At 34.9% G+C, this 15,023-nt stretch overlaps 1 protein-coding gene across 1 annotated transcript; it reads left to right on the forward strand.

Moving 5' to 3' along the window:
* Positions 1–5,042: 5,042 nt before the first annotated feature.
* Positions 5,043–11,363, forward strand: LOC126723222 (nitrate regulatory gene2 protein). The gene is made up of 4 exons (XM_050426542.1): positions 5,043–6,426; positions 6,544–6,728; positions 8,368–8,591; positions 10,309–11,363. Exons 1-4 carry the CDS (start codon positions 5,160–5,162, stop codon positions 11,093–11,095), a joined length of 2,463 nt encoding a protein of 820 aa, XP_050282499.1. The 5' UTR covers positions 5,043–5,159; the 3' UTR covers positions 11,096–11,363.
* Positions 11,364–15,023: the final 3,660 nt, after the last annotated feature.

Raw genomic sequence — 15,023 nt, forward strand, 5'->3', positions numbered from 1 at the left:
AGAATTTGTCAAATTTTTTTTTTGGAGAGGGCCAGACAAGAATGGTCCTTTAACACCGTTAGGTTTTCTGTCCATTTTAACGGTGAAAGCCCAAAATTAAACTTTTGGTTAAAAATTAAATAAAGAGAAAAAGTAGTGTGAGGGAAAAAGGGTTTGTGTGTGCATGTGGTTGTATGGATAATTGGGTCCAGTGGGAGACTGTGACTGTGGAATGGAAAGCTTGGGAGGAAAAAATAATTGCCTTTCACTATTTTCAATCTCCTCCTTTCACTCACCACCCCTCTTCCTCTTTTTCTTCATTTGCTTTTTCTCTAAAGGATCCACTTATTGTGGAATATCTAGTCTATGCTTATGTGCCTTTTTATGCTTGCTTGCTTGCTTGCATTTTTGCAAGTGCAAAACCATTTGTAAGACACATCAAGAATAAAGAAGAGTAAAGTTTAAAAACACTACAGAAAGGAAAGTAAAAACAATGATTCCATTTGAAGATTTTTGAGGCTGTTAGGCCTTAGGAATAACCCATATAAAATATATTGATGGGTTGCATTTGAAAAGGGTTCTTGAATTTGACCAGTTTGCCAAAATGGTTACAAGACATTTACAATAGCATGGATGGAGTGAATAATAGCCTTGGGTGCAATTTAACTTTATATAAGATGGTTGATGAGATTAGAACTTTTTTTCCGACCAGAGAAAGGACACCCTCTAATTGAATCCTCTAATTTCCTCTCTTTTTTAGTCGAATGTATATAATATTTATTTGATTTTTAAGTGTCATATGTCTTACATCTAAATAAAAATTGGAGAGACTTGGAGCATTCAATTGAAGGGAATTTTATCCCTTGCAACACTAAAAGGGAGGATAAAAGCAATTTTTTTATATCTTTGTTTTTCTTAATTTATAAATGATAGTATAATTACCAAGAGTCTTCTACCTTAACTAGAACCTCATAACATTTCCAACAAAGACATTTAGTATTCAAATTTTCTCTCCTTGTTGTAATTATCTAATTATCAAAAAAAAAAAAAAAATTGATAGTATAATTTCAATTCCAAATAATTTCAAATCATCATAACTTAATGACTATTGTAGTAGTATAGTACTCTATTGCATTTATAAGGGGTTGGGACCGCGTCCATTGCATTTGTGCATTGGACACAAGCAATAAAGAACCAAAGGTAGGAAACTTTGATTTCAGCTCACCTATGTCTCACTTTCAATAAATTTTCTGTCTTGCTTATTTAGCTTGAATTTGTGCTGATAATTGATTTCTCAATTAAGTTGAGGCTTTTTAAAGTGAAATTTATGAGAGATATGAATAAAACCTAATTTTGCGGGTATTTATTACTATCTCAAAAGCAAATTACTAATGCATCAAATCAACATTAAGGTAATTAACTCTTGAATTAAAAATTTAACAAGTAATTTGTATATCCTTGGACCTTTGGTGAACTTGTTTTCTTATTTTGTATCAATTTATAGTTTTATACATAGATAGTTCAAGATTTGAAAAAGAATCCTTGAGATACCAGTGGCATCAAATGCTTCATTATAAAAAGTTAAAAACATCAAATTCTTGAGATCCGCTATCTTCCTTGGACTTTTTCTCAAATGGACATGAAAAAGATCCTTATAAATGATTGTTGCAGAAGCAGATAGTAATTCCACAGCAGACACTTGTTCAGATCATATAATCTTGTGGAACATTCATTGTGCCTTCATTAGTCGCCCATCCCCTTTTGACAAGGTACTATAGAATGTCATACTTTTTCATGAATTATAAAATGTTCTACTTTCTATTGGTAAAATTGATTTCACATGTAATATTTCTATTGTTTAAGATCAAAATGTCCTTTGCCAAATATATATATATATTCTTTCAAAATGTTCAAACTTATAATTACATGAATACAATATTAAGTAAAACAACACACAATGTCTCATCTTTGTGTGTCAGCAATCTTATACTGAGAATATTTTTGTATTAAATATGACTAATATGAGCAACATAATTAACATTTCTTATAATTATATGCATGGTAATGATAGACAAAGTCACAAAGTGATGGAGCTAGATATACATATACCCCACCTACTTAGATTTACAGAGGGTAAAGGTTATGCAGGTACAGGATGGTCTAGCTGTAGTCCAATTTTTCACATGCTCGGTCAGAAAATCTTTCTTATCTTTAGAACCATGTTCAAACTACACAAGTGTTTCTTGCTAATTCATGAGTTCAAATTTCAAAGTACACTTTGAGAACGCCATTCATACTTTCAATGAACAAATTTCAGATACTAGAGCAAGAAGCGTAGAGTTGTACAATATATAGCCTTTGCACAATACAATTGTACCAATAATGAAGGTGGGAAACTTAGGTGAGGACATGAGGTATAACAAAAAATCTATGGGCACACATTACAACAACCTGTAAATATGTAAAACTGTGTTTGGATTGCTTTTTACCAAAGTACTGGTGTAGTCACATCCTCTCATGTGTAAATAATGTAATCTAATCATAAGTTTGACATATGTACAGGTTGGAATAAAATGTGTAATAAATTGTGTGTTTGTTTATTGGTTCCAAAAAAGAATGGTCTACTTTCATGCTTTATTTTAAAAAAAAAATACTGAAGGCTTTATAAATTTATTATTTGAACAGCTAATATCTATTATTAACAATATAAATATTATATCATATTCCTTTTTACAATATATAATATTCACCTTGTGGTAATGTATGTGGCAAAATGTGTGTTCATATATATACTTTTTGTTATTTATAAGCTTTGATTTGTAATTTTTATTTAGTTATCTATTATACAAGAAAACGTAACATTTATATGGTAATTAAGTATAAAAATATAAAACATATATAATTAAGCATAGAATTGGGATTCTTTTTAGACAAGTAGATAGAATTTGGAAAATTAGTATAAAGATACTCCATTAAAAATTGATAATGAAGTCAAGAACTTTATAATCTAACTAGTAGTTTTTAATGTTTTCTACAAAAACTCGAGGTGCAAATATTTTATTATTGAATTAAAACAAATGAAATTGAGGATCTAATAAAAGCACTTGCAGCAATAGTGCTAAAAAACTATAAAGCTATTAGGAGCTATAGCAGTGGAGCTATAGCCAAAAAATTTGGCTTCTTAGCTACAGTGCACAGCTAAAAATAGCTGTACAATGTAGCTCAAAGGTAAAAAAAAAAATTATTTTATTTTGTGTTCACACTGCTGGTTAGAATATTTGTAGTGTTTTTTTTTTTGGTAGTAGAATGTATTATTTTATTGTAATAGATATATTATTTTATTGTGTTGAAAGCTAAAATAGATCTATTGTTATAACATGTGAGTACTGAGTAAGTAAAATAGATAAAATAACTTTTTATGATGCCAAATAATTAAAAATATAATTCTACTACTGTGTAGATGCTCTAAGCATAATAATCAGATTAACTAATAAAAAAATATGTAGGAAGGTTAGGACAAACTGAGATTCCATCTTGTGCACAGAATTAAAACATCAACATCGTTCTATCTTTCTTCATTTTATTAACACCCAACACTAAAATGTAACAAATTCCAGCCGTGAAAAAATAATTAAAAAAAAAAGGGAAAATCAACCCTATACAGCTAGACCTAATTCTAAAGAAAACAAAATCCAGTAGTACACTAGCTAGAGACTAGAGTAGTCTAATCTTATAAACTCAATAATCAAACCCCAACAGCCAATAGGCCCTACACAATTTGTGTGAAGATCCTTTCCCCTTATCCCCATCCCAGGACATCACCAACGAAAACAAAAAGCAATCTCTTTGCAACCCATATTTAATTAATCAAAACCAACACACATTATTAACTATTTGATCAAACATAGAATTTCTCAAAAAAAAAAAAAAAAAAAAGATCATACATAGTTAAATATAGAGCCCACTTAAAAACCACATCATTTCCCATTAAGATTATTGCCCAATCTAGTCACTTTTCAAGATTACAGTAGATTTTGGACCTTTTAAACTTGAAGTTGTTTTCATATTAGTCATGTAGTCAATTTTCGATAGACATCTGATGATCATATTTAACTAACAAAATCGACAGCCATTATTAATCCTTAATCAAACATAGAATGCCAAGACAAAAGCTTCGTCAGCATCTTTCGGTTGTTCCAAATGACATACTTAAGATTCAAATCTCTTCCCCCCACTATCAAGAAAACTATAGAACACTCACTTTAAAAAAACATCATTATCCACTAGATTTATGCCTAAACTTTAGGTTCTAATTAGCTTAACTAATAAAGTCTCTTATTGTTGAATGGAGATTTAGGGTTCAATCCATGCCTTAGCTCAACTGTTAAAGTCTCTTGTCGTCCCCATTTACACCAAAAAACCAATTGATGTCTTGAATGGATGATAAATAGCAATTATCATACACCAAAAATTCAATTAGTATCTTGATCTTTTTTTCTTTTTGAGTAAATAATAATACTTATTAGAACACGCACAAAAATAGTAATATTAGTGTTTTAAACAAGGTTTATAATACATTATATAATCAGAGTACAACTACAAAATTGCTTAACCTTTGTAGTTATAAACTAAGGTTATAAATAACAGACACTAGACATATACAACTAATATGAGATAAATATCCCTATTTTTTTAGTAAATAATAATACTTATTAGAACATACACGAATGTGTTCTAATAAATATTATTCTTTACTAAAAAAAATTTAGTATCTTGATCTAATGATAAACAACAATTATAAACACTATAAAAATAATAGAGAAACTATTTCTAAAAGAAAAAAAAAAAAAAATTATGGCCAAACTCCCCTCAACTAATTTATTCCTATTCAAGTTACTTTCAAACATAGAAATTAGAAAGAGAAAGTTCAAAAAAAAGGGAAAATTTTCAAATATAAAAAAGCCAACCAAAAAGAAAAAGAAAGAGAAAAAAAAAAAAGGAAAGAAAAGACACCCACACTTGTTCAACACAGTAGTCCTATAAGTCCACCTATTCTATTTTTACACTACAGACTACAACCCTCTTTCCCTTTCTCACACTCCCCTCCCTCTCACTCCAATCTCACTCTCCATTTCTAACCAACCAACACTCCTCAAACCCAAAATTATAAATTTTTAAAAATGGGTTGCACGGCGTCGAAGCTGGACAACGAGGACACGGTCCGGCGGTGCAAGGAGCGGCGCAGCCTAATGAAACAAGCCGTCCACGCTCGCCACCACTTGGCGGCGGCGCACGCCGATTACATCAGGTCCCTCCGCCTCACCGGCTCCTCTCTCTTCACCTTCGCCCAGGGCGAACACCTCTCCGTCTCTCACCAAACCCCCGCCGTCCTCCTCCACTCCCCCTCCAATCACATCCCGCCACGTGTCCCTTCCCAATCTCCACCTCCACCGCAACCGCAACAATCACAGCCGCAGCAACAACCTCAACCTCGTTTCTCTCCTTCGCCGTCTCCTACCATCCAAACCTCCAAGCTCCCTCACATACTCTCCGCCTCAACGACTCCGCGTCGCGTCAAAACGGCGCCGAAAGTCGCGAAACGACGGCAGCCGAAGCTGCCTCACATATTATCGGAATCGAGCTTGGCTTCCTCGACGCCGAGGAGCGAGAGCTTTGGGCATTTCGGTAATTATGGACCGACGGCTTACCAGGCGGGCTCGACGTATTCGAGCACGCCTTCGCAGTCTCAAGCTTCGTCGGTTTGGAACTGGGAGAATTTCTACCCGCCTTCGCCGCCTGACTCTGAATTCTTCCACCAGCGAGCTCAGTCTCTCGACGTTCCTCACCGGAGCCACCACTTGGATCCTGACTACGACGACGACGAACACGAAGGTGAAGTGCACGACGGACACGAAACGGAGAAATCGGAGTACGATTTCTTTGAGAAGAAGGTTGAGAATAATCGGAAAATTCCGGAAGCGACGACGACGGAGCAGAGGGAAGAGGTGGAGTGTAGCGAGTGGGATGACCATTACAGCACGACGACGAGTTCGTCTGATGAGGAAGAGGAAGAGGAGGACGAAGAAGGAGAAGGAGGAGCGCGTGGACGCGGTGATGAGGATGATAGGGATTTGAGATCGGAGATCGGTGCGAGGTCGAATTTCGGCTCGTCGGTGAGAGCGGAGTCGGTGAGGTCGGAGTTGCCGCGGACGTATCCGACGAGATCGGAGAATTTGGAGGACGCCGCGGCGTCGTCGTCGGCGGGGATGAGCTACACGGCCGGAGAGATGTCGGACCGGAGGATGGTGGTGAGGCACAAGGACTTGAAGGAGATCGCGGAGGCGATCAAGGAGTATTTCGATAAAGAAGCCGCCGCCGGAGACCAGGTCTCGGAGATGCTCGAGGTCGGTCGAGCTCAACTCGATCGGAGTTTCAGACAGCTCAAGAGTGAGTCACTGAGTTCCTTCATTTTCTGCTTTCCACTTGAAAAAACTTGTTTGTTTACCTCGAAAATGTAGGAAAATGTTTTTAAATTAATTTTTTAAATAATTATTTTTATTGCAGAGACTGTGTATCATTCAAATAGTATGTTGAGTAACTTGAGCTCGAGTTGGACTTCAAAACCGCCTCTGGCGGTTAAGTACCGGCTCGACGCCGGTTCTCTAGATGAACCGGGCGGTTCAAAAAGCCTCTGCTGCACTCTGGACCGGCTCTTAGCTTGGGAGAAGAAGCTCTATGGAGAAGTCAAGGTAAATTCTCAATTCTCTCCACCGCAAAGTTTGACTAGTATTTTTTTTTTTTTTGACTGAAGAAGTTAAAAGTTTGACTATTTGACTAGCAGTGTAACGTAATTACATTGTCATGGTGTTTTTTTTTTTTTTTTTTTGGGTGAGATTGACGAAAATGACCCTACTAGATGGTGGGGGATCATATGATAGGAAAAAATAAACCTTTTTTTGTTGGTACATTAGAAAATTATCCGAGTGGGGGAATCAGGAGTCGTGAGCTCATTGATTTGAGACGTAATATAAATCTAAATGTCTTAAGTTCAATCTACCATGCTATGGTCTATAGAGTTTTCAAGGTGTCATGGGTAGGAAAAAATCTTATATACGCCGGTCTCATGAGACTTATGTCTCACTAAGACATGGGTTTTATACACCATACACCGATGACTCATATATCAATTAGACGTGAGTGATACTGAAATAGTATGACTGAGGCACTACTTTCTTAATAATATGAATCTTTTGGTGTAAATCTCTTGATATTTGGTTTAATAAGCATTTGGGATAATGACAATAATGCCCTCGACAAACTGTCAGGTTGATATTGACAACCTATGCTTGTGGGTTGGTTGAGTTAACTAACTTAGGGACCTTTGTTTCAGTTTATTTTTCTAGTATTTATTTTATTGGGTTTAACAGTTTAAAACTGTCTTTTTTCTGAGTACAACAGTACATTTACACGGTTTATGGTTTTTTAAACAAAATAAATTAATGAAAATAAGCTCAGCCTATACACCTCGAGATAGTGGATAGTATATTGACGTATTTAACCACCCTCTCACATAGGAAGCGGGTCCCACACTTGCATATGCCCTATATACCATGGATTTTCTCCTAGGCGTGGCTTCTGTCCAGTGCCTCCAGTACACTGGACTTGCTGCGATAATTACACGTGTCTGTAAATGAATAGGTGTCATGATCGCAAACACGTGTCTGTAAATGAATAGGTGTCATGATCGCAATGGGTCTAGTGTTACAGGACACTGCACATAAGCCACACTCTTTTCTCCTACACCTTGACATCTTTCAAGGATTGTACTTAAATTAACTACCCAGAAAGACAATCCTCTTGTGCTCGTGGCAAATAAGTTTTTATTATTATAATTTTTTGGGCTAGTATTCGAAGAGGTTTTTTTTTTTTTTTTTTGCATGTAACATGAAGGAGGCTATGTAATTGTTTTAGGACAATTTTGTGAAGTTGGAACAATATTTTTCAGCACATCTATGGTCTTATAATTTTTTGGCCATTACAAGTTATTCTTTTTTTTTATAATTCAATAATTACAGTAATGGGAGAGCGATTCAAACCCTGGTTGTCTGGTTCTCCTAATAAAGGAGAATAGGCCATGCCACTATGTTTCAACGTTCTTGGCATTATAGGTTCTATTTGATGGGTGAAAGAGCTTTCAGTTAGTGGCTATATTTATATAGATGAAAAATATTTGCCAAAGAGCTCTAACGTAACTGACACCTCCTCCCTTTGTAAGTGCTAGGTGGAGGTTAAGATGTATTTGTGCTGTCACATTTAATTTATATTGAAACTATATGGTTTCAAATTGCTAAGTGCTGATGCAGGTAACAATCTGTTTATGAATTTTAGGCTAGAGAAGGTGTGAAGATTGAGTGTGAAAAGAAGTTATCCGCTCTCCAGAGTCAGGAGTACAAAGGAGAGGATGAAACCAAGTTAGACAAGACCAAGGCTTCAATAAATAAGCTGAAGTCACTAAGGATTGTCACATCCCAGGCTGTCTCTACCACCTCAACTGCTATCATCGGTCTAAGAGACTCTGATCTTGTTCCTCAGCTTGTTGAACTTTGTCATGGGTATGTCTCTTCTCTTTTTATATCTTCTAATGATGTGCATAGATTATGGGATGATGCAAATACAGTTAAAACATCCTTGGGATGTGGCAATAAGATCACTCATGAGCATGGTTTTAAAAACGGGAACGGTCAAAGAACAGAAAAAGTGTCCAGTTCCCAGATTTTACAGTTTTTACTGGACCGGTTGAAGGTCCGGTTTTTAAAACCATGGTCATGAGTCATAATGCTGCCTTAAACATAATTAAGGTAAATCCTTAAAATCAATTTAGAGTGATGTTTAAGTTTTGAACTAAAAGGATATTTCTCTTCACCAAAATTTGTCTCGTTTTAAATACTTGTTAATATAGCTGGATTGAATTTCTGAATTTATTAAAAATAATAACCACTTTGACATGCCTAAAGTATTTCAAATTTTGAGCCTAATGGAAAAGTTGACTTTTATAATTGATACCAAATTTAATTGGATTCTTACCAATTTTTTCAAATTTAGGTATATTCTCTATCTTCAGTTTGATCACTAGTTTGTGTGATCTAAAAATATATCACTTGTATGCCTCTCCAATGTTAATGTAGTATGGTTGTACATTTCTCACTTTATTATAGTACATAATCTATGGTGTCAGGATGAGCACCTTTCATATTTAAGTAATGAATCATGACTTGAAAAATTCATGTAAAACATGCTAGTTCTGATCACTGGCATTTTGAATTGGTGGTTGAAGCATTGTGAACCACTGCTCTGCTGTGCCACTTGCTTCAGACCCTCTGTAGCTACATGTGCTTTATTGTACTGGACTATTCAATTGCTGGCTGCATCTTTAAATTTGACAGGGGCCCATAACTCCACCTCTCTGATGGTATGTTTCCTTTGATCTGCGGGCCTTTTGGGGCCAAAGGTAATTAATGGGTAGAAGTGAGTACATAAGACTTACTGTAATATGACCCACAGTTTGTCTGTTTCTAGGTGAATGGACTGGTTGCTCAGATGTTGATTAACTAATTCAAGAAATTATCATTATTGTTATTATCATCATGATCACGAACATGATCATTATTGTAATTACTCCAAACCATTTAGTAGGGCCGACATGGTGGCATTATAATAAAGCATAGAAACCAAAGTAAACAGCATAATGATTGTGGGTTGATGCTTTATCATGAGGTCCCTTTTTTGTCACCTGTGCGTCCATTCAGTGTGGTAGCTTCTGGCTACTAGAAAGTCCTTCAGAGCTTGAATGCATTGCCTGACAAGTTTGCTTCAAAGCTTCTGAAGGTCTCTGTAATTTTGTAATTTCATCCTCTTAACATGTATATATGCTGTACAAGTGGGAACTTCTTGGTAGACATAAGCTGTAATAAGAACGATTTAGGAAATTAAACTTTCTGACCTGGTTCTAAAACAAATGGGGTGGGAAAATAAAGAAAATATTATTTTTTTTGGAATGGAATTTCACTGGAGAGAGCATAGTTTGCTGCCCTTGCTGATTAGTTCCCCCGATCTTGAGGTGACCATAGTCATTGCCCTCTGTTTTGATAAGTTCACAGCTAACATTGAGTAGAAAGTGAGTAGATGTGGTATATTCACCAGCATTCATGGATCTGCATTATAATAATGACCATATCTTGATATTGTGAGTAGGTAATGAGCCGACCATGAAGGAGTTTGGGACTCCTGAATTAATCCATGTATTCATGTGTTATGTCATACTGTGTGCAGGTTCATGTACATGTGGCATTCAATGCACCAGTACCATGAAGTTCAAAATGGTATTGTGCAGCAAGTCCGGGGCCTTGTGAATCGGTCAACCAAGGGTGATTCAACTTCTGAGTTACATCGGCAGGCAACTCGTGACCTTGAATCAGCTGTCTCTGCCTGGCACTCCAGTTTCTGCCGACTTATAAGGTTTCAACGGGATTTCATCCGGTCCCTCCATGGGTGGTTCAAGCTCACCCTTCTACCGGTTGACAATGACAACGTCAATGCCAACAGGGAAACCTCTGATGTATATGCCTTCTGTGATGAGTGGAAGCTTGCCCTTGATCGTGTTCCAGACACAGTTGCTTCTGAAGCTATCAAGAGCTTTGTCAATGTTGTCCATGTAATAACCATAAAACAAAGTGAAGAGTTCAAGATCAGAAAACGTACCGAAACTGCATCAAAGGAGCTTGAGAAAAAGGCTTCATCTCTTAGAACTATAGAAAAGAAGTTCTACCATTCATACTCTATGGTAGGTATTGGGCTTCCTGATGCGGGGCCTGACAATGGGCAGGCATTGGATGCCCGGGACCCTCTTGCCGAGAAGAAATCAGAGCTTGCAGCCTGCCAAAGGCGGGTGGAAGACGAGATGCTGAGGCATTCAAAGGCTGTAGAGGTGACAAGAGCAATGACGCTAAATAATCTTCAGACAGGCTTGCCAGGCGTTTTTGGGGCATTAACCAGTTTCTCTGCCTTATTTACAGAGGCTCTCGAGACAGTATGCAACCGTTCCTATGCTATCAAATAGATTTACATAAAATTATTCTACTTGGGTTTCTGAGGTAATATGGAATTGGTAAGGGCTGGGATTTTTTGACGGAAGGCTCTTTTTATGCATTAGTGTTTTTAGTTTTGGGGTTCTTTTGACAATGTAAATATGAGGAATTTTCAATTTTGTGATTTTATCATTCCTCTTTTGATGGCAAGGAAAAATGTATCTGTACAGGAAATTTCTTTGGATTGTTGTATCAGATGTTCACAAATTGAGGAGATGAATAAATATACACCTTCTACTCTCTCTCTCTCTCACACACCCAGATTCAGCAGATGAATATATATAAATATCACTAATTTCTTTTTTTTGGACATAGTTACAATATGCTTCAAACCTAGCAACTCAAAACCTTTTTTTTTCTAGACTTCCAAGCACTTTGTATATAGGAATATGCCAATTAAGCTCCAAGCTTTTGGCATAACCATCAGTATTTAGAGTTGAGGATTTGGGTGTTAGAATTATTTTTAAGTGACTAAATTCACAATTTCTTAAGAGCTTAAGTTTTTAGGAGAATATGTAATTTAACATGGTATTAAAACAAGAGATTTTGAGTTTGAGCCTTTTCTATTAAAAGGGAGTTTGAGTAGAAGTGTTAAAATTATGATTAAGTAACTAAATTTATTATTTTTTAATAACTTAAACTCTTAGGATGATCGGTAATTTAACATTGGACACCTTAACATTATTTATGGACCCATATAATCCATTATTTGATGTGGGCTCAAATGTCCTGTTGATCTTTTTAAGTGCTTTTAGCTGTGGTGACTGAGAACAATGCTAATGTCCCTTTGTTTTCTTTCGGTGCAAATGGGTTATGTTGAGGTATGAAAAAAAGAAAAGAAAAGAAGGCAGACAGCTAATCAGGACAATTACGTAGCTTCACGTGAATGATTGATAAAGCGTTGGGAAACATGCAGCGCATAATGTGCATGCGTGCAACTTGACTCTATAGTGTCTCTATATAGCTTAGTAGCAACCATTCAACCTCATCCTCTCTCTCTCCTGCGTTATGAACAATTATTCCATTCAAATTGCATGACATGACTTCTTTAACGTAATTAAAAAAAAAAACATATTTTATTGATAATATCTCTCATGTTTCTTTGTAGTATTTGCATTAGTTCATACAAAAATTTGTGTTTTGTAGTATTTGCATTAGTTCATACAAAAATTTGTGTTTATTTTAGCGTAAGAATCAATTTTTTTCTATTTTATATACTTACTTTTTAAAACAATTTATTCATAGTTTTACACTATATTTTATTAAAATATTATTTTTTCTTGTTTTTTAAAATTGGTTTTTTTTTTTTTTACACACAACAACTGCCTCCATTCTCTTTCTTATTTTGAAATATAAATGAATTTTTGCACGAACTGATACAAATAACCGAATTTTTTCTTCTTCCATTTTTTCTCAAAAAAATCCCCCCAAAATAAAAGAAAATGGTAAGTGTAAGATAAAATCATGTAACTTAGAACCTTATATATTATCATTTTAAATCACTATTCATCCTTAAATAACAATGATTTTGATTTTTGATTTTCTTAAATAACAACGATTTTGAGGATTTAATAACAATGATTTGCACTACATTATTTATTTATTTTGTTTGTTAATTATTCTACTATTAATTATCTTCAAAAGCCTTATAACTCAATTTACAGGTGATGTTATGTTGAAAATTCAAATTAACTCATTCCCTCCCAACTATTGATAAAAGAAAACAAAAATCTCAAAAAACATTTGTATTATTAATCAAAGACAACATTTGATTATATTAATGGGTCCGTTTGGATTAAACTTAGGTGCAATTTGGATAGGGCGTTTTGCCCGTCTACATTTCCTCTTCTGCGTTTTTTATTTTTTTATTTTTTTTATTCTCCCCAGCCGCAACTGTTGACGGTTTGCTGTGAACAGTGTACTTGTGCACTGTTCACGAGTCCCACAAACTCCACTTTTTATCAACTTTTTCATTAAAAATGGGTCCTACAGCACTATTCACACATTTAAAAATTATTTTGCTACAGTATTTTCAGTTTTCAGTTTTCAGTTTTAGCAAAATAAGTTCTATTCAAATAGACCCTTATTGTTGCTGAAACTGAAACTGAAAACACTGTAACAAAATAATTTTTAAATGTGTGAATAGTGCCGTGGGACCTATTTTTAATGTATAAACAGTGCTGCTACAGTGATAAACAGTGACGGAACAGTATGTAAACAGTAAAATTTGTCTCATGAACAATAAATTTTGCTCCCTTAAATGCGTGAAAGCAAAAAAAAAAAAAAAAAAAAAAAAAAACGTGAGACGAAACACTGAATCCAAACGCTCACATTAACTAACTAAGGTTAGGCAAGACATTCGGACTGTAACCCTTCCTCACAGCTGACTTAACCAGCTACAAGTTAGGATTTGCAGTTGCACTGACATTGCGTGCTAAAAGCCAATGTAAGTGACTAATCATTTCAAATGAAATTCAACCTTTTGCCCCAAAAAAAATAGAAAAAAAGTGTTATCTTCCAAGATTCACCTTATTAGTCTATGAGTCTTCTTGGATCTGATGCCTCACGTTCTTAAATTATAGCATTGTTCACACTTATATAAAATCCTGCCAATCGATAAGTATTATATTTTGAAAAAAATATAAGAGGAATCCTGAGAGGAATATGCTTTAAACAAGGATCAACATAGATACTTTTATCCAAGAAAAAAGGGGTAACGGAGGTTTGTCCCTTTGTCTCTTTTGTCAAACTTGTAATGAAAATATAATTGGTTAAAATTGTAGACCCAAGTCTTTATATATATGTATGTATATATATATATATATATGTGTGTGTGTGTGTGTTGGGTTATTTAACAAGACTAGTTACTTGTTAAGAAATTGTTTTATGTTAGATTTTGACCGGTTTTACAGGATTTATAACCAACGGATTCAATTTTTGAGTTTCATTTATCACTTTAACTATATTTTAAGTCTGTCTCATCAATTCCTACTAATTTTTTATTAGTTGAATCCCATAATAACTCATTCTTAAAAAATACCTTATGGTTACAGTGCTTGTTAACATTTGCCATATATATAGTTAATGTGTTGTTGAAGAATATTGGGCCACATTCATCTAATTCTAATACTTGAGAAGATTTAATATTTAAAGTTATGCAGGGGTGTTTTGACAATATCATTTGAACAGGATCAAAAAACTTTTGCACTTCACAATTTTTTTAGGGTATTCGGGGGTGTTTGGAGTTGGGACATCCTGAGCTTCTTGTACTCACCTCTCACGTTAGGTAAAGATAATGATTGAATCCTGTTGGTGCAAACACAATAATAATGGAAATAACACACAAAGAGAAACTGAATAGTACTTTTGAATATTATTAATTCAATGAGAAAAATTACACAACACTATTTGGACTGAGGCGTGACACTCGCTCTCTTTAAGGAGATTCAAGCCCTTGGTTGGCTAAACTTTGTAACCGGTGCAGACCTTCTCTGACCTGTCTTCCCCAGGATACAATAGCCTAACAAATGTTGTATGACTAGAACAACTTCTGCACAAAGTGTTCAAGCCCAAAGCTCCACCAGAAGAACACCTTTCTTTGGCCCGAAATTTCTTAAGTATTTAGGAATATTATAGAATTCACTCTCTCACACAATACACTTTGCTTTTAATTATTTTCTTCATTCACTCTTGATATGAAATTAGTCCATAGCATAGCCGTATATATAGTCTTCCAACCCTTCACATAACCTACATGTTATTTATTAATTTAGAAAACTTCTCTTAATTTATTTAATCTAACTTACATACAAGTAACTCTTTCTTTAACAACTTTTATTATAACTCATCTTTTTATTCATCTTCAGTTATTTTGAGTTTTAACATATTTAATTTAAAATG

This window comes from Quercus robur, chromosome 4 (genome assembly GCF_932294415.1).
Source record: "Quercus robur chromosome 4, dhQueRobu3.1, whole genome shotgun sequence".
Classification (NCBI taxonomy): domain Eukaryota; kingdom Viridiplantae; phylum Streptophyta; class Magnoliopsida; order Fagales; family Fagaceae; genus Quercus; species Quercus robur.